At 31.2% G+C, this 18,026-nt stretch overlaps 3 protein-coding genes across 4 annotated transcripts; all 3 read right to left on the reverse strand.

Moving 5' to 3' along the window:
* Positions 1-283: 283 nt before the first annotated feature.
* Positions 284-3,950, reverse strand: LOC101219491 (probable hexokinase-like 2 protein). The gene is made up of 9 exons (XM_004143376.3): positions 3,435-3,950; positions 3,182-3,332; positions 2,860-3,036; positions 2,476-2,550; positions 2,225-2,380; positions 2,056-2,154; positions 1,831-1,961; positions 1,296-1,377; positions 284-1,069 (listed from the first exon to the last, which is right to left on the reverse strand). The coding sequence occupies exons 1-9, from the start codon at positions 3,722-3,724 to the stop codon at positions 728-730; spliced, it is 1,503 nt and encodes a 500-aa protein (XP_004143424.1). The 5' UTR covers positions 3,725-3,950; the 3' UTR covers positions 284-727.
* Positions 3,951-7,603: 3,653 nt separating this feature from the next.
* Positions 7,604-10,514, reverse strand: LOC101204785 (transcription factor bHLH19). Its single transcript, XM_011659617.2, has 4 exons — positions 10,412-10,514; positions 9,909-10,331; positions 8,871-9,263; positions 7,604-8,160 (listed from the first exon to the last, which is right to left on the reverse strand). Exons 1-4 carry the CDS (start codon positions 10,445-10,447, stop codon positions 8,086-8,088), a joined length of 927 nt encoding a protein of 308 aa, XP_011657919.2. The 5' UTR covers positions 10,448-10,514; the 3' UTR covers positions 7,604-8,085.
* Positions 10,515-15,118: 4,604 nt separating this feature from the next.
* On the reverse strand, positions 15,119-17,433 carry LOC101219728 (transcription factor bHLH18). Of its 2 annotated transcripts, XM_004143377.3 has the most exons (5): positions 17,356-17,433; positions 17,079-17,160; positions 16,475-16,975; positions 15,601-15,978; positions 15,119-15,501 (listed from the first exon to the last, which is right to left on the reverse strand). In XM_004143377.3, the coding sequence occupies exons 2-5, from the start codon at positions 17,112-17,114 to the stop codon at positions 15,427-15,429; spliced, it is 990 nt and encodes a 329-aa protein (XP_004143425.1). In that variant the 5' UTR covers positions 17,115-17,160; positions 17,356-17,433; the 3' UTR covers positions 15,119-15,426. The 2 variants fall into 2 exon arrangements, with proteins under 2 accessions (XP_004143425.1, XP_031742594.1); XM_031886734.1 differs by lacking the exon at positions 17,356-17,433 and having other exon boundaries at positions 17,079-17,282.
* Between the last annotated feature and the right edge of the window lie 593 nt (positions 17,434-18,026).

The raw sequence follows: 18,026 nt of genomic DNA on the forward strand, positions 1-18,026 counted from the left end.
ACTGAATATGTGTATTTGTATATTTGTATATTTTAAGGGATGGCTGTTTTAAATTATAATGAGAGAGAATTAAGGAGAAACAAAAGCTTTGGGGTAGTGAGAAAAGGCTCTAGTTTCATGATTTCACGCCACAAAACCACACGTTATCTCACTTCCTATATCTTTTTTATGTATTGGTTTGTGTACATTTTGTCTCCTCTCTAATTTCTCTTTCTCTCAGCCCTCTGAATTCACCTTCTTCTCATCACTTCTCACAACTCAAAACAAAACAAAACAAAAAACATGGTTTGAATAATAACAGACAGCACTTTCTTCTTTTTTTTTTTTGGGAGTAAACGACACTTTAAATCCATATATCTAAGTTTAAGCAGCTGTTTCTTTTGGCCTTCACCATGTGCACCAATCTCTAGAATATCACTGCATATTACAATACGCCAAATTTCATGCCACTTCTTCACCCACAACAACAACAACTTCCACCATATCAGTTTGTCTATTTCCTGGCCCAGCCCATTTGAAAGAGAGAGAGGAGATTTCAGTTTGTTTTACTATCTATGCATTCATATCTTTGGCATATTCTATTCAAGAAAACCAAAAGGCAAGTCTATTGGTTTCTTTCTTTTAACTTCCAGGATTTAACTGACACAAGGAAAGACAATAACGGCCTGCCTCTGAACTAAATCTATATATGCTTACAAGTGAAGAAGAAAAATGGTGATCTAGTTACTCATCCAACGTTGAAAAGTTCAAAATCAAAGTTTTCTTTCTGGGATGAAGCGAGGAACACAGCTCCAGCGCCAGACCCACCATGAGAATGTTCCACTATCACATTGTCTGAGAGTTCATTTCCAAGCATTTCCCATATGCTGCTATTGAGATAGTTTCTAAACACCCTATAATGCTCGTAAAGCCCCCCTTCCACTGTGACTATGTTTCTTTTGTTTTCTATCCTCCCAAGCTTTTTAACGATCCCCACAATGCCAGCTCCAGCAAGACGGGCTGCACGCTCTGATACGACGTCACATACTTCAGCAACAATTTCTCTTGCCATTGGAGTTGAATCAGTTACCTTGCATTCATAGAGAACACGTCAACCAGTGAGGAAGAGAGGTATTAGCTAATGCACGCCTTGATATAAAGTAGACACTAATTTAGGTTGTAATAGCACTCTTATTGGATAAAAATCTGAAAGCACCTCATCAACTCTACTATATTCTAAGGTCGGTCTATAATATAACTGTCAGAAGTTCACTGTTAAAAGCTTGTTCACTGTTCAAAGCTTAAAAGATTCTCACCCCAAAAATTTCTTTAAGCTTTTCATTGACCACCTCTCGATCTTCTGATGTATCCTGATGCATTGCAGCCATATCAGGTGACCTGAAACAAAATCATTACGAGTCAAATTGTCGACCGTGTTCACAATGGTTTGGTATTTGCTCCTTTCAAGATGCAGTCATCATGTAAATATCATAAAAAGGATTTGGTCCACGTTCTCACAAAAATATGGCTACTCGATTTCAGACTTAGGATGGAAATAATAGTCTTGCTTCGCATTGTTTTCCAAAAATATCACATTTAACTATTGTTGTGTTGGAAATGCGGTAAAAGTCTCATATTGGCTAGATAAGAAGATGATAAATCATGACTAACTCTGATGGCATGAAACTTTTTGGGTGAAACAAAAAACAAAGCCGTGGGAGTTATGTCTAAAGTGGACAATTAAAAACTGTTTGTGAAGATATTTCGAAGGTCGCTGTCCTGACATATTATTTAACTAGTGTGTCAACGCAACTAATAATACCAAAACTGCATGAAAATAAATGTAAATACCTTAGCACATAAGGGGTCATAAGCTTTGAAGGAACAGGATCCCCAAATAATAATGTTTCCTGTGCCATTTTTACCAGAATTCTTCTCACAATCTCTCCCAAGTAGGTTCCTGATACCAACTTTTGGAATACCTGAGATAATTTAAGAATTATTAGCCAATCTACAGTAGCATTCACTTTGAGTACGTGTGGGTATGATCAATCTACAATCTACAATCTACCATACCTGAGTACCGGGATTTAAACTTTCAGAATCTAGAGAAGTATCAAACTCCGTTATCGGAAGATGTGGTGAACGAAAATTGCCCCACTGCATGCTGACCCCCTACAATATAAGAACATAATTAGACTGATCATCAAGTTGCAATACCATTTAATTGGTTAATCTTACTAACCACCTCCCTTGAGGTTGGTGATGGTCCATTCAAGTGAGCAAGTTCTTGTCCTGATTCTATATAGGCGGCATTGGTGCCCATGCCTAAAGTTATAGCAGCCACACTGTCCCTACAGTAGTATCTACCTCCAGCTAAATTCCCAACAGTATCATCAACCTGTGCTCGGAGAAACCAGAAATATCACAAAAAAGCTGGAAGCCTGGAACTAGATTTGCCATAAGGAACTTCGGTTAAAATATACAAATCTATACCATTGCAGAGACCAGCAGGTTTACACCATGGTTAGTCAAAGCCTGATTGATGTTATTCACCATATTCTTTCCAACCTGAGTTCATCATTATATTAGGTTTCGGCCAAGAAAGAATGTCCATCAGATGCCATCAAATAGAATATAAAAGTAGCAAATTTTCTATACCATGTGATAGAAATCCAAAACAGTCATTAGAATAACAAAAGGATTCCAATCGTCAGCATTTTGCTAATTCTCAGTTAAAGTGATCAAAATTTTGACCAAAGATCTTTGTTGTTCCGTGAGTATACTTCAGTCAATCTAATTAAAAGGACGTGAGGAGGTTCATAATTTACTTTCCACTATGCGAGAGACTGCATAGGGAGGGGAACGATCATACTCAACTGTGTCATCGGCAGAGAAACTATTCCATTTGATTACATTTCCCAATGAGGCCGCAGCATCATCCACTGGATATGACAATGTAAACCCCAGCTCTGTTCTCTTCACCGGTTCATATACATTCTCTGGATGAGCAGAAACAAATTTCCCAACCTCCATAGCAATGAAGTCGAACAAATCCTATTTCCAACAAAAATTCAAATAAAACCTCGCCGATCACAATCCAATGGAGATAAAGGGTAGTAGTTCTCAAATTCTAATCCATGAACCGGGATACAATCTAAATCATGAAAGAGTTCCATAACTCAAAGTACAGAAAACAAACCTCAGAATTGCCATTCATCACATTGGGAGGAATCGGGATCTCCTCACGATGAATATCAGAGATGGGGGCATTCTTTCCCCCAAGCCGAGCGCACAAAATCAAGAAACTGGTTCCCCGCAAATTAAGCCCATAATAGAACCCTTCCTCATCTCTGTGACCCAAATACAAACATTAAAAAAAAAAAAAAAAAAAAACCAAAGCCGTAAGCAATTCAAATCTCACAAGACAAGGCCAGGAGGGAAAAATGGAATACCCATTGGGGAAAGCGTTAGTGTAGGAGACGAGCATTTTGAGAGAGGAATTGGAAGTGGTCCCATTAACAGAAGCAATGGAGGCTCGCATGTCGGACTCCAAATCAGCGGCGATCTGCCAGAGTTTGGGGACGGGGGTTGCAGAGTCTCGAGCAAACTTGCGGAGAATTCGATGTGCTTGCTTCAACTGCCATTGTTTCCTTTGCTTCCATCTCTTGAGGGCGGCGGCGGCGAGAAGAAGAGTGGCAGAAGCTGCCAATGCGGCGAGGAGAAATTGCTTGCGGATGGACATGGGTGATGGGGTGTTGTTGAAGTGTTGGGATTGTGAGAAGGGGATATAAGATCAGAGAGTTGCATTTTGGAGGTGAAGTTGATGGTGTGTGTATCATCATCTTGATGGATCAAAGAAAGAAATAACAGAAAGCCAATTATGGATGCAAATCACCGATCCCTATGCCGTTGCCGCCTTCCCTTCTTCCCTTCTTCCCTTCTCTTTACTCTCACACGTCGCGCCACCGCTTATGGTTTCTTTTTATATACAAATACTCATTAAACAAATCTTCCTGTTTTTTAATTACTTTCTTTTCCATACTATTTTGTTAACCTATAATTAATCAAATTATAACCTTTAACATTCTGTAATCATTTTTATTTTATCTTCTTTTAAATTACTTTTTTTTATCTGCTTTATATAACTCAATCATTTTTATTTTAATTTTTTTAAATTTCAAACAATGCATTATTACTTTCATTTATTTGTTTAGTTTATATTTTGGATTTAAGTTGTTTTTTCGACGATATAATTTCACATTTATCTCATACAAACATTAAATAATTAATGAATGTACTAATATAACAAACATTCACCTCAAACGGGTGTATCTTATCTAAAAAAATCACGTTCAATCAACATCAAAATGTTTCAATTTACTTGAGATTTAAGTCGATAAAATGTAATGATGTAGGAGCAGAAGAAGCATGTAAATATTCTTTCATACATACATACCCCTTTTTAATACAACGATAGAGATTTGTTTTCTTTTTCTTTTCATTTTTGCACTATTTATTTATTATTTTTAATAAATAAAATCCTCATAATTTTAAATAATGTATGATTTGTCTTTATAATTAATAAATTTATAAATATTTTCAATAATTTTATAATTTTAAAAATAATTATCTTTCCAAATTTTTACCAAATAACAATTTACTTGTTAAATTTTAAAACGTATTTTAAAATTTATAATAATTCAATCGATGATGTATATTTTAGTTATTACAAATTTAGAGTTACAAGTATTAAATTGTTAGGTAATAAAATCTAAAAACTAAATTTATTGTATATTTAAAATTACGAGTATCAAATGGGCGCAGATCAAAGTTTAAGAATTGAGTTGAACTAACATCTTTTTTTCATAAGATATATTTTTAAGTTTTAAGTTTGGTGGATCAACACCGTCGGAATATTGAGAATGCGAAGTAAAATGAAGAACTTGCGATGGGCATTTGAAAGAGAGATTTCATACTTCGTCCCATGCAAGCCCAATTCCATATCATTGGCCCAACCCCTTATTCATACCCTCCAATATCACATTCAATTTTCCATCCATATGCTTATATATTGGTTAGGAAAATCATGAAAAGGACAAAAGATTTACATTTTCATAAAGTGTAATGATTTTTTCCCCCTCTTTTCTTAATTATTTTTAAGAACTAGTGGTTCCATTAAAAAAAATGGAAATAAAAGGTCTAAGGCATTAGATGTCTAACATTTGGAGGTTGGTGAAAGTCTTAGAACTCATTTTTCATTCACAAGTTTTTTAAAAGAATTTTCTGGACAGAACAAACTATTTTTGTTATAATATATGATTTACCTCACATTTAATGTGATGAGAGAGACACTTAAAAGTATGATATTTGAATAAAAGTTAATAAAAACAAACACGTTAATCAGGAGTTGTGCATTTTTTACTTTGAAATAGCAATAGAATGTTTAAATTTTTAATTTAGATATGTAAGCAAAACAATGTATATATTGTATATGTAAACAAAAAGTTGTAAGGTGATAAGGACACCATCACAAAATATTATTTGTTGAAAGTAGTTTTTGCTAAAAGTTCATCTTTTCAAACAAATTTATTGTTATTATTATTATTGTATACACAACTTTTTTTTATTACTTAAAAGGTGATTTTCAACACTACTTCATATTGTTTATTTGTTTTCTAATATAATTGACGTTCTCTGTTTTCTTCCATATTCTAATTTAACGATTTACATTATTAAAATATTGAAAATTTATAACTTTTGAAAAGACACTAAAGTTATTAATTATTCAAATCAAAGAAAACATTTTTTTTTTAATTTAATATTTGTTAGAAAAAGGGTATTATTATTTTGTTATGTGGAAAGAATAATTTGGACGATGAAATGATTAACACCCATGAACAATATCTAGCTTAAAGTTTCCCTGTTTCAATGTAACAAGCTTCTACTGTAATATGATTTTAGTTATATTCATTGATGTACAGAATAAATCAACAATAAATATGTAATTTTGAAGAAGAAAAAAAAAGGTATTCTCCTTCTTCTTCAATTCAACGAACTGAATCAATACATACATATTCATAAAACAACTTGTACCAATGGATCGAATGGGTTGTTCTCCTGAACCTATAGTTTGATCCTTGGTGGATTGGGTTTAGTACTCTTCCATCGCAAGAATTGGGTGGGCATGTGCCAAATGGAAATACAAGAATGTAAGTGAGCAGCAGAGGTTGGTGATATTTAGTTTCCTTTGAAAATAATTTTTTTTGCAATGTGAAAAATGTTTTGGCAATTTTTTACTTTATTTATTTACTTTTGTAACCTTTTAGATTTGAACTTTGTAAATAGTAAAATTCTAAATAAAATTCGTCAATGAGAAAAAGTTGATATTTTCAATAATGGTATGGAAATAGCTTAGCATTTATTTTGTAATTAACTAACAAGAAGGTGTAATTCATTTAAAGATTTAAAGATAATACCAAATAAATTTTCGGAGTAAATTAGAATCAATATAAAATATTAGAAAATAATTTCATATAAATGAAACTTATTCAAACACATAAGGATAATATTAAAAAAATGAGTAGAAAATACTTGTAGTTGAAAAGATGTGACCCTATACAGCTAGCAGACAAATAATGGATATACATAGAAAGGTATATAATAATATATGTAGACAATAATAGGTTCAATTTCTAAGCCAACATGGTGGCTAATAAATTTGTTTAACATAAAAGTATGTATAAAAGTGGTGACCTACTGATCACCTTAGCTAATTGGAATATATCAAAGATCACATAATCTTTGGATGGGACACTGCCCCTTTTCTTGCTTTTCTAATTATCCTCTCACTTAAACAATACATCAACATTCATTTTTAGCAAATAAAAACGTCAGCATTAACTTATATTTCTTAATTTAATGTACTACTTACAGCGTTTTTATATTTAAATATTTAGGTAATTTCAAGTTCAACAACAATAGTTAGAGATATGGGATATCAAACTCTTCCTCTATGGTAATTAAATAATGTAGGTAGCTAGGAGTGACTAATATACAAGCTAGCTAAATGTGAAAGCATGCCAATTTTAAGTAAACAAAAAACTATCATAATTAATCACTAAATTTTTCACAAAAAATTAAACCAAACTTGTTCTCTTTTAGACATCATAGTATTATTAATTAAAGTTGGTATTCTAGCTAAATTGACACACCCTTACCATCTATTTTTCTCTCTACTCTTGCCTTTTTAGAAATGAAATCAGTGTATAAGTGATGAAAAATATAATTTAGCCAACTATTACTTTATTTTGTGTCCAGCCTGGCATTATTAGGTTAAGGTAATATATTCTTAAAAATCTATATATGTTTTTTCTAGTTCATATAGTCTGAATATGATTATATAAAGCTTAATGGTATTAGATATGTATTTTGCCCTCTATGTTTCCCAACTGCAACATTCATTTCAGCACGAATCATATGTCTCCCCATTCATATGCCCATACTCATCTTTAATTATATATTTTCTCCATTTCTTTGAATTGAAAGAAAAAGAGAAAAATAATCAGTAGATAAGATGTCACATCTCAAAGAAATTACAAAACCAAGAACAACACACAGTACACGTATCAATATATTAATCTTTATTACAATTTAGAGGTGGAATACATAAATAGATAAATAAGGAAATGTGTTAAAAGGAGAGAATTTAACTATTATTAGAACATAAAAACCCGAGTTTCTTCTACCTTACAAAAACCAAATCTAAAGGCTAAAAAAAACCCTAGCTAGCTAGCAAGAGAAAAAGAAAACAGCCTGAGTTTAAAAAAAAAAGAAGAAAACCCCATTTTTAACAGAGGTAAAAATATATATATAGCAGAAAGAGGTGAGACAAAGAAAAGTCAAAAGCTCTCTCTCAAAAAAATAATGTAAAAAAGATTTTTACCTCTCGGAAATGGGTTGTTTTTCTTTATTACATAATTACAATTTACACGCTTTTCTTAATTTTCTTGAAAAAAGATGAATCAAATATAATGTTACTTCTTTGTTTTTTTTAACAAAGAAAAAAGAAAGAAAAAAAAGGTGTTTGCTGCCTTTGGTAAAGTTTCAGTTGAAGTCTAGCAAAGCCTGTCTCAGATTCTTTACAACATCTTCCACTGTCATATGAAAACCAACATCCATCTGCCATTATTAAACAAATAAACAACATTGTTATTCTCTCCTCACAAACAAATCAGATAAATTATCAAGTAAATAGAACATTATTAACCAAAATTCAGAAACCATTATCAAATTATTGTTAGGATATGTAAATATGAGATTACAGACTAGACTTCTCGTATCAAAATTGATTATAAGGAGATGAACAAATTAGGTGCATTTTAAAGATTTTGAGATCTACTAGTCTTTTCTAATACTGACTCTAAGGTTGTGGCTCTTTTGATTCACTATTTTTATTAGATTCTTTTCTTTATTTGAATACATGTTTGGAGGTCATGGTATTTGATACCATGTTAGACAAACACAAAGTTGCATCTTATCTTAAAACCAAATGAGCAAAGTAAGAAAAAAAACTAATATATTTTATATAGTTTATGATCAAATCTTTTCACCGTTTTGATGTAGGATTCCCAACTGATAGATTGCAGTAAATTTAATTGTATTAATACTTAACATTAATAACATCAAAATAAAAAATAAAAATATTATCTAAGTCTACGAGAAGCTTAAAATTTAAATTTAGTCTTTTGGTTTCATAACATCTCATAAATTGTTCATATAAATAGTTTCGAACTAAATTCAACTTTCTGTAAACCTTAGATATCGGAGTCTCGGACCAAAGTATGCAATAATTAACCAGATAAAGAGAGCTTTAAAGTTAATAATTATACCTGAGCAACAATCGTAATATCGAGGTTGGAGTGGGAGAATGGCAAAGCACTAGTGTTGAGGATTGTGAGATTATTAAAGCTCTGGATTTTGTTGAGCAAATAAGAGAGACAGCCTTTGCGTTTGTGGCAGTGAATTCTGATGAGAACATCATTGTTTACGAATCTTACTTCTATCTCAGGAGTACTTCTTAGTCTGCCGGAAAAACTGTTCTCGTCCGATGATGAGGTGTCATCGTCGGATGAGGAAGGCTGCAGGGTGGTTCTCTTCACACACACCACTGGCGATTGTGGCTTCGAAGTTTTGGAAGTAGTTTGTTCCTCCACCACTTTCAAACGCTCTTGAAGCTCTTTTACATGTCTTATGGCTCCTCCCAATATCGAAGCTTTGTCTGCCTGCCAACACACAAATCAAATAAATTTTAGGTCTCTTTGATGACCATTTTATCTTTAATTAGTTTTATGTTTTTCAAATTTATATGCATATTTTCTTCTAAATTCTAACCTTTTTTTTTTTTATGAAGAAAATAAATAAATAAAATTCTTGGTCAGATTATTAAAAAAAACCCTAAAAAAATCTCATTTAGGTTACACATTCTTAGCATTTTTATCATACCCCAACCCCAGACCAAATTAATATATTGCCAATAAAATACAAAAAGAGTTAAACCAATTTAAAGAAACAGAAGAAACATCATAATAGCATAATAGAGCATTTTCTTTAGACCAGAAAGCCACAAGAGTAAATGACCTAAACCATTTCATTTCAAATTTTTTTCTAATAAATTCTTAAACTTGGTAGTATAATATACATTTGAAAATAAGAAATCTGTGAGATATAGCAGATATCAGCTACTACACAATTTCACAGTTTTTGAGTGTCAATTTTTGAAAAAATAAGAAGAAACTGCAAGTAGACCCCTTTAAACTTTTTCTTTCTAATTTGACCATCATAACATTCAAAATTAAAATACACGAACTTATATAAAAAGTTAGAATGAAAAATAAGTAATGAACTAAAGTGTAGTTAGTACACAATACCTTGTTAAGGTCAGGGATTAGAGCTGAAAGAGCAATGAATCTTTGGCTAAGCTTCTCCCTACGCTTTCTCTCAGCTATCACATGTTCTCTACCATTCATTGAACAACTTCTCTTCCCATTAGTACAATTCCAATTTTTTACTGATTCATAATTCCAATTATTCTCAAAGCTAATTATTTGCGAAGATGATAACGACGAATCACCCTTATGATTATTTCCAACAAATGTGGTCTTACATTTGTTTATCCCCCCGCCCCCCGCCTCCACGTCCTCCTCCACCTTAACCCGCTTGGCCGGCCTTTCCTCCACCGCATACGGCAGAACCGGCAAGTCATACAAGTCATCAAATTGCAACGCATCTAACGGAAACTCAAATGGGTCTATATGAAATTCATCCATAAACGGTGAAGCATCTTCAATTTCCTAAAAAGAAAATAAGGAAATAAATATACATTTATAGAAAATTTTAATTAACGAATGAAAGATTTAATAATGAAAAATACCCAATCAGATATCCATTTCAGTGATGAGATCTCCATTTAGAACTCAATGGAAAAGAAAAATAAAGTTAGAAAAAGGAATTGGATAGTTATTTATTGATGATTTGTGAGAAAGAGGGAAAAGGTGAAAGGGTTTTATAGAAATAAGAGAGACACGGTTTATTGGGAATAATGAGGCACGTGTGAAAGAGTGGTAGAGTCAGCTTTCGGGTTCGTATTTGGTCAATGGATTTCCGAATTCTCTCACGTTTTGCCTCTTTCTTAAAACAAATTTTATTTAATAACTTCAGGTCCTCTTTTCGCAGTCCAACTCCTTTAACTTTTTCTAATTTCTATTATAACCCCAGATAACACATCAAATTAAATCACACGTAGACTCATCCAATATTCAAATTTGTGACCTTATTTTAAAAATAGGGGTGGTTTTGAAAATTTGGCTTTATTATTCAAAAGACGCATTCTTCATCACAAGAAGACAAAAAAAAGTTTAGGCACATTTTGTTGATTGGTCACGAATTTTGTCTCACTTGACACGTTGTAACCAGTCATAATAATGATTGCCAATTCTCTCCATTTGACCTTATTTGATTTATCAATCAAAATTATCTTTTATATCAAATCATCTCATTATCAACTCACCTTCACACTTCACACAATTCTCTCATATATTTTTCTCCAATCCTTTCCTCCTTTCCTCCTTCCTCTCTGTTGTAATTGGTCAAACTACATTAGACGTTCTGGGATTTTCAATGACCCATCTATGATTGAGAATATTATCCCTCAAATTAATTTTTTTTATATATATAAAAATGTTGATGAAAATTAAGATGAGAAAAAGGCAGTATTTCATTCCTCAATTTCTTCATTTTTTTCCCTTTTAATTTTCCCCATTTTTTACTTGTATCATAATGTTCTCACCTACCAATGTGAACAATTTTGTGGTGAGTTGTTTAGAAATTTTACTTTGTGTTATAGAGGAAATATGCTTTGATTTACCCCAAAAGCCCTCCTCAATTTCAAAACTCCCCTTTTGAAAATTAATCAGAAGCTATAAAAAAAAAAGTGAAGGATAACAATATATTTATTAAGATTTAACTCTATTATTTTCTTTACTTCCTATCAACTTTGTAGGAAAATTTATATGGCATTTTACTTTACCTTATAAATATTTTCAACATTTACAACATTTTTCAAATAATATCAATAATTTTTCGTTAATGATTTTTTAAAAAAGTAAAAGATAAAAAGAAAACCCTAAAAGCTTGAAGAATAATTATGACAAAAGGTGAACAATAGATGGATATCCAATTGTCTCATATTGATATGGACACAATGGATTGTGTCTTTAATAAAAAAAATTTGTCGTAGATATTTATACTATGTTAAAAGTTGAGTGTTATGTATTTTCAGGTTCGTAGCTAATATGCACTTAATTTTTATTTTTATTTTCTCTCTAACATAGAAACTAAGGTAGTAGGTTATATAATTAACCCAATAATATATATAATAATAGTAATTAATGTGAATGTAATTCATGGATGGAAACAAGAATAATAATAAAGTTAAAAAAATGGAAATATCACATGCCTTTGCTTTGCATTGATTAGTTTATGTTTGGGATAAGCGGCACGTGGGAAACAGGAACTTGAGAGGAAGGTGGTGCAAACTGCGGAGTGTTGAGAGTCCCTTACCCTGAGACTAAAGGAATGCGCGGCTCCATTCAGCTTCCTCCAAATTCTCCCCATACCCTAAAATTAATTGACCTGCGACCTTACCAATCACATCACCCCACGTAAGCCCACACCCCACACCCCACTCCATACTCACTCAATTATTTGCATCATCATTTTTTTAATCATACCCATTTCACAAAATATACATTATATTTAAACCATCTCATTTTTATATATTACATCTCAACACTTTACACTTATTATTTAAATATTTTTCTCTAACATAAAGTAGAGCCAACTAAATGTAAAAAACCAAAGGTTTCATTTTTCCATAGTATGTATTTCAGATTTAACGCAATAATTATCTCATGAATTCAATATGTCCTTCTATACACATGAAATAATATTTGCACTCCAAGTGTTCTTTTGAATGTAGTTTTGTAGGACTAAAGTACAATATTGCAACTATTGTACATATAACAACATAACAATACACACACACACATTAAATTGATGTTAAGATGAATTATGATGAATATAAAATGGTATGGACATATTCATTGGTTTATTGATGTCATTTCTTCCACACATATGAAAGTTGAAATCCATTAAATAAAATTATATTTTAAAAAAATGGACGGAAAGAAAAAGATAAAATAAATAACTTTTTAGTTAATATTTAAATAGTTTTAATGTACTGGAAAACGAAGTTATTGTTATAATATTCTTCTTAAATGAAAAGTATTGTTATGTTATAATATTACAAATAACCATTCCCCTTTATTTAATGAGGTTTTAATCGTTTTGTTTTGTAAATAGAAATTGATAATTTATCAACGGAGTCCATTAATTAGTAGCGCAGCCGACCCCATTATATAATATCAAAATCAAAATCAAAATCAAATTTAAGTTATATATAATGGGATTTTAATATTTTTTCAAAATAATAATAACTTTTGTTAAGGTAACAATTTTAATATTTTAAATCAGGAATCTATTTTGGATTTCATCATTTGTTTCTATACAATCTAAGGAAATATTAGAAAGTGTTATAATTGAGTATCTTTCTAAGTGGGTTAAATTAAAAAATAACCGAAAATAGGATTAAACCTACTGCACTCTAATTTGTTGTTGTAAATATTTTATCCACTCTACCATTTTTTTTTATAACTTTCCTTCAATTTTAATGCTGAAGAAAAAGGTTGGAAGATTAAGTTATTGATGAATTGAATTGAAGGTTACATTAGATATACATTGTACATCGGATTTCACATGATTTGTCAGTGGGAAACCAAAGGGGACAAAGTTAATTTATTATATAGTTTTCATATAACATAAACCCATGTGTGTTAATTCATCTGTTTCCTTGACTATTATTTTATGGGAGTGAGAGAGAGAGAGAGGTGTATAATGCAATAATTCACATTAAATTTTGATTATATTTAAATACATAAACGTGTCAGTTAACTGTAGTTGGATATGGTTTAAAGATGGATTAGTCAGGTTAAGCAAGGCATGTGGTTAATTGAAAAAACTGCCTATTTTTGAACGGACCATCTGTCATCACATGCATTCGGAACAACATTTCTCCTACATGCCTAATCTAAGCTTTGACACGTACTCCGGTATTATTCGTAGCATTAAAGTTATATATAAATAAGATTACAATTTAATTTTTATTTTGATTTCGTCCTCCATTTCCATATCATACCATTTTATAACTAAATTTGTTTTAACTCATTCAAGTTTTAATTTTGTATTACTTATAAAACTAAATAATTGATAGCTTATAATTTGGTAACTATATACGTTTGTTTTGATATACTCATTTTATTTTTTATTTTTGTTTTTAATTAATCTCTCACACCACCTTTACCTTTTTTCTTTTGACACCCATAAGAGATATATAGGGCGTTTCATTATTTCCATGGTGTCATATTTATAAGATACACAAGTTACTTAAAACTAACTTGCCAAGTGTACGTGTGTGTATATATATATATATATTGTGTGTGTATATATATACATTAGAAAAACCAAGGACCTCATAATTATTGTAAGATACATATGAGCTACTTCTGAAAAAATCTATTGATTTTGAGATGAACTACATGTTATCTAATAATATCAAGGAAAGAGTGGTTCCAAAGTCATGTGTTCAAACCCTTGCAATGTTATTTTCTCTCCAATTAATATATCGCTTCCATGTTTTGCCTATTATTTTAAGCCCATGAGTGAATTAAGTTTACGAGTGGTAAAGTTTTTATATGAATACATTCGTTTTCACACGTACAGTACATACATAAGCAAATTTAATATTCAAAGTTATTCAACATGGTTATATGATGATATATTATATAACTATGTTAATTTTGTTTCTTCCCATTGTTCTCTTTCATCGATTGAAGTTAAAAATTAATCATTCTTGGAGTATGTTATATAAAGAATCAAAATCATTTCCTAAACGTGACCAAAAACAAAAGTTTAGTAATATATTAATATCATTACCTCAAATTATACATATTTCCCCAGTAAAGATTAGGGTTTGAATATATTCTAACCTAACTTTTTTTTTCCCCTTTAAAATAAAGAAAGTAAGAAAAGGTACTTTCGTGTTTCAGCCACTCCCTACCAAATGCTTTGTTTTTATACCATAAAATAGTGTCAACAAATAATTGAATATATAAACCACTAAAATGATGAACCCCAAAACCAAAAGTATGGCCTTAAAACCTAAGACAAAACTATACATATAAATTCCCATATTTATAATTGGAAATTCTTTGCATTCACATTGGAAATTTGAATTTTAATTTGAGGACAAATAAAATTAAACATGTAGAGGTAGCGTTGACAATATTGAAGAATCATAAAGATCTTGTAATCTTAGTGGGACATCCTTACTCCACTCTGCATCAGACAACCCATGACTTGTTTGTTTAAATTAAGGAATTTGTTCTCTAATTAGTTTTTGTTTTAATTTATATGTTGTATTGGAGCTGTCAGATCTATAGAATTAGTTGTAAGATCTTCACAATTATTACAACAAAAGTTAATTAATCCAATAAACGAAATCTTACATAAAGATTTTAGATCCAAGTGCAAAAGAAGACACCCCCAAAAAATTGGAATCAAAAGTAATCTTAAAAGAGGGGGAAAAACAAAGCTTGATTTACAGCACATGTGGTTGTTTTTCTTTTCCTAAATTTCCTTAACGTGGTCAAAGATTTGCCCCACGCAAAAATTTCTAAAAGGAAAGCAAAAGAGAAAAAAAAAACCTTAATTAGGGATTCCACAAGGCTTTATTATCTCTAAAATTAAGGATTAATTACGTCATTTGTAAGTTTACATAAATTCAAGAGAAGCTTGTCTTAGTTTCTGCACTAGTTCCTTCACTGTCATGGAAAAATCGTCATCCATCTGCAAATTATATAATTAATAAAATCAAATTAGTCCCGTAAACCTCAATATCCACAAAATTATAAAAAATGAAAAATAAAAAAAATTTGTATTAAGTACCTGAGCAATAATTGTTATATCAAGCCTGAAATTGCCAAATGGCAAAGCACTAGAGTTGAGAACTGTGAGATTAAGTTTCTCTATTTGATTTAGTATATTTGAAAGACAGCCTTTGCATTTCTTGCCATGAATCCTCAAAAGGACATCCTTTCCAGACACTCTTGCTTCTACGTCCGGAATCGCTCCGTCTGACGACGAGGAGCTGTTTTCCTCTGAGGAATCGTCACTGGCGATGATGGTAGAGGCATCGTCAGATTTGTTCACAAACACCACGGATTCCACTGTTGCTTTGGCTGCTTGTTCGTTTGCAACCTTCAAACGTTCTTGAAGATCTTTGATGTATGTTATTGCATCCCCAAGAATGGAAGCTTTATCCATCTAGTACCAAAAAAAAATCATTGCAACTATTGAGAATTTGAATATATTAAAAAGCTTAATTTTTTTTTCTTTTCTAAAAAAGGATAGCAAGAAATAGAGGAACAAAAACTTAAATCTTCACACACATAAACTTTAATTTTAGGCTGAATGGTTCTATATGTTTCTTGAAAGCAAATGGAAAATGTGGAATTTGAACGTCAAGGTAAAATTTTTCATAGTAAACTTTGATCTAATTTGAAACATTAACTTTTGATATATACAACCAATTGTTGAAACATTGATAATTAAACCATACTAGTATATGCTTTTAAGTTGATTTGTGTGATTTAACGTCAGTTACTACTAATTCAAGGAAGAGCAATGATCGGATGCAGGTAGCCAACTTGTGTACCCGTGGATTGTAAAATAATAAACGAATACATGAAAACAATTTAATTTTTTTGCATAATAATAAAGAAGAGAAATTTAATTAGGATATAAGGAACATAAATGTCACCTTTTTAAGATCTGGAATAAGGGCCGAAAGAGCAACAAATCGCTGGCTAAGCTTTTCTCTACGCTTTCTTTCAGCTAAGACATGATCTTGAGCAACCAAAGGGCTGCGATTATTACTATTCATAGCTGCAGCAGCAGACCTTTTGATTCCAACCCCATGATTTTTATTTGGTGAACAATAATAATTTGAAGTTTTATTGTTGTTGTTGTTGTTGTCATATGAAGGTTGAGCAACCATTGGGGACATCTCAATGTTCCCAAATGAAATGATTTGGGACGAGGAAGAAGAAGTCGCCATCGAAGAAATTCTACGGCTTGAGCCGCTGCTGGTCCTCGCCTGCTTTGCTGGTGGCGGTGCTGCCGGAGTTTGTACAGAACTATTGTCTAGATCTACGTGGGATGTGTAGCTTTCGTCGGAGAATGTTTGGAAACTACTCAACTCCTCTAGTGTGCACTCAAAAGGGTTCATTTCCAAATCATTCATGAATGAAGATTCCAGTTCCTAATTGAAATTACCATAAACCCAACAAGAAAAATCAGATTTTTTTCCCCATAATTAATTTGTGCAAAAAAGGAAAGAGTAAAAAAGTTCTGTTTTCTTTTACCATTTCAGACAGCCATTTTGCAGATGAGATTTCCATGGGGGAAATTTGATGAACTTTGGTTTAATTTATCAGGATCTATGAGCTGCATAAATCAATTAACAAAAGAATAAAGTCAGTGGAGAATAAATTTGAATGAATAAAAGAGGCTAAAAACTTAGAAAGTTGAAATGAAACTTTATATATGATGAAATTGAATTTGGAGTTTGTGAAGAAGAAGAAGAAGAAGAAGAAGAAGCAGAAGAAGCAGAAGAGTGAGAGAGTTGAATATTAAGGTGACCTTGAAGTTGACGACGGAAGGGTTTGCGAAAAAGCGATGGAATTAAGAATGAAATGAAGTGAGAAGAAAATAGGGAGGATTTTATAGGTGCTATAATCATACACGCTTTTATTATTATATAAATTTGATTTCGCACGTGTGAATAGCTCCCTCCTGCTTTTTGGCTTCCTTTGTTTCTATCTATTACTATCACACGCCCTTCCCTCTTTAGACTTTTTTCTTCATTAACTTTCAACTTCCAATAATGGATCCGCGTAATATGTATTATCACATTTCAAATACTTATATATTGTCACCAAACCATAATAATAAGTTTTTATTCATCTATAATTCTTGTTTTACTTCTACTGATTATGAAATTTAGATAATTATCATACTATTAATTACTTTTTATATTTTTAGTGTTTCACTTTAATTCTAAACAACAACAAATATAATCAAATAAAATTCACTTTTTATTTCTCTCTCTCTCATCATATTTCATCTTAAATTATTATATTTCTCTCATTCACAAAAGACTTTAAAATATATTATCAATTAAATATATATTAAACTTCTTTTAGGAACTATATCTTCAAATTTACACATTCATTATTCAACTATACCTTTCGATTAACTAAATTTAAATATAAAATTAATTAAATATATGATTGTAGCACGGTGACTTTATA

The sequence above is a fragment of the Cucumis sativus genome, chromosome 6, assembly GCF_000004075.3.
Source record: "Cucumis sativus cultivar 9930 chromosome 6, Cucumber_9930_V3, whole genome shotgun sequence".
Taxonomy (NCBI): Eukaryota; Viridiplantae; Streptophyta; class Magnoliopsida; order Cucurbitales; family Cucurbitaceae; genus Cucumis; species Cucumis sativus.

Coding starts and splice junctions, on each gene's coding strand:
- LOC101219491 (XM_004143376.3), bottom strand. CDS start 3,724: ATGTCCATCCGCAAGCAATTTCTCCTCGCCGCATTGGCAGCTTCTGCC. Junction 3,333..3,434: donor ACTAACGCTTTCCCCAATGG/GTATTCCATTTT, acceptor TTTGGGTCACAG/AGATGAGGAAGGGTTCTATT. Junction 1,962..2,055: donor GTTTAAATCCCGGTACTCAG/GTATGGTAGATT, acceptor AAATTATCTCAG/GTATTCCAAAAGTTGGTATC.
- LOC101204785 (XM_011659617.2), bottom strand. CDS start 10,447: ATGGAGATCTCATCACTGAAATGGATATCTGATTGG. Junction 9,264..9,908: donor TAATCCCTGACCTTAACAAG/GTATTGTGTACT, acceptor GTGTGTTGGCAG/GCAGACAAAGCTTCGATATT. Junction 8,161..8,870: donor ATATTACGATTGTTGCTCAG/GTATAATTATTA, acceptor TAATAATGGCAG/ATGGATGTTGGTTTTCATAT.
- LOC101219728 (XM_004143377.3), bottom strand. CDS start 17,114: ATGGAAATCTCATCTGCAAAATGGCTGTCTGAAATG. Junction 15,979..16,474: donor TTATTCCAGATCTTAAAAAG/GTGACATTTATG, acceptor TTTTGGTACTAG/ATGGATAAAGCTTCCATTCT. Junction 15,502..15,600: donor ATATAACAATTATTGCTCAG/GTACTTAATACA, acceptor TATAATTTGCAG/ATGGATGACGATTTTTCCAT.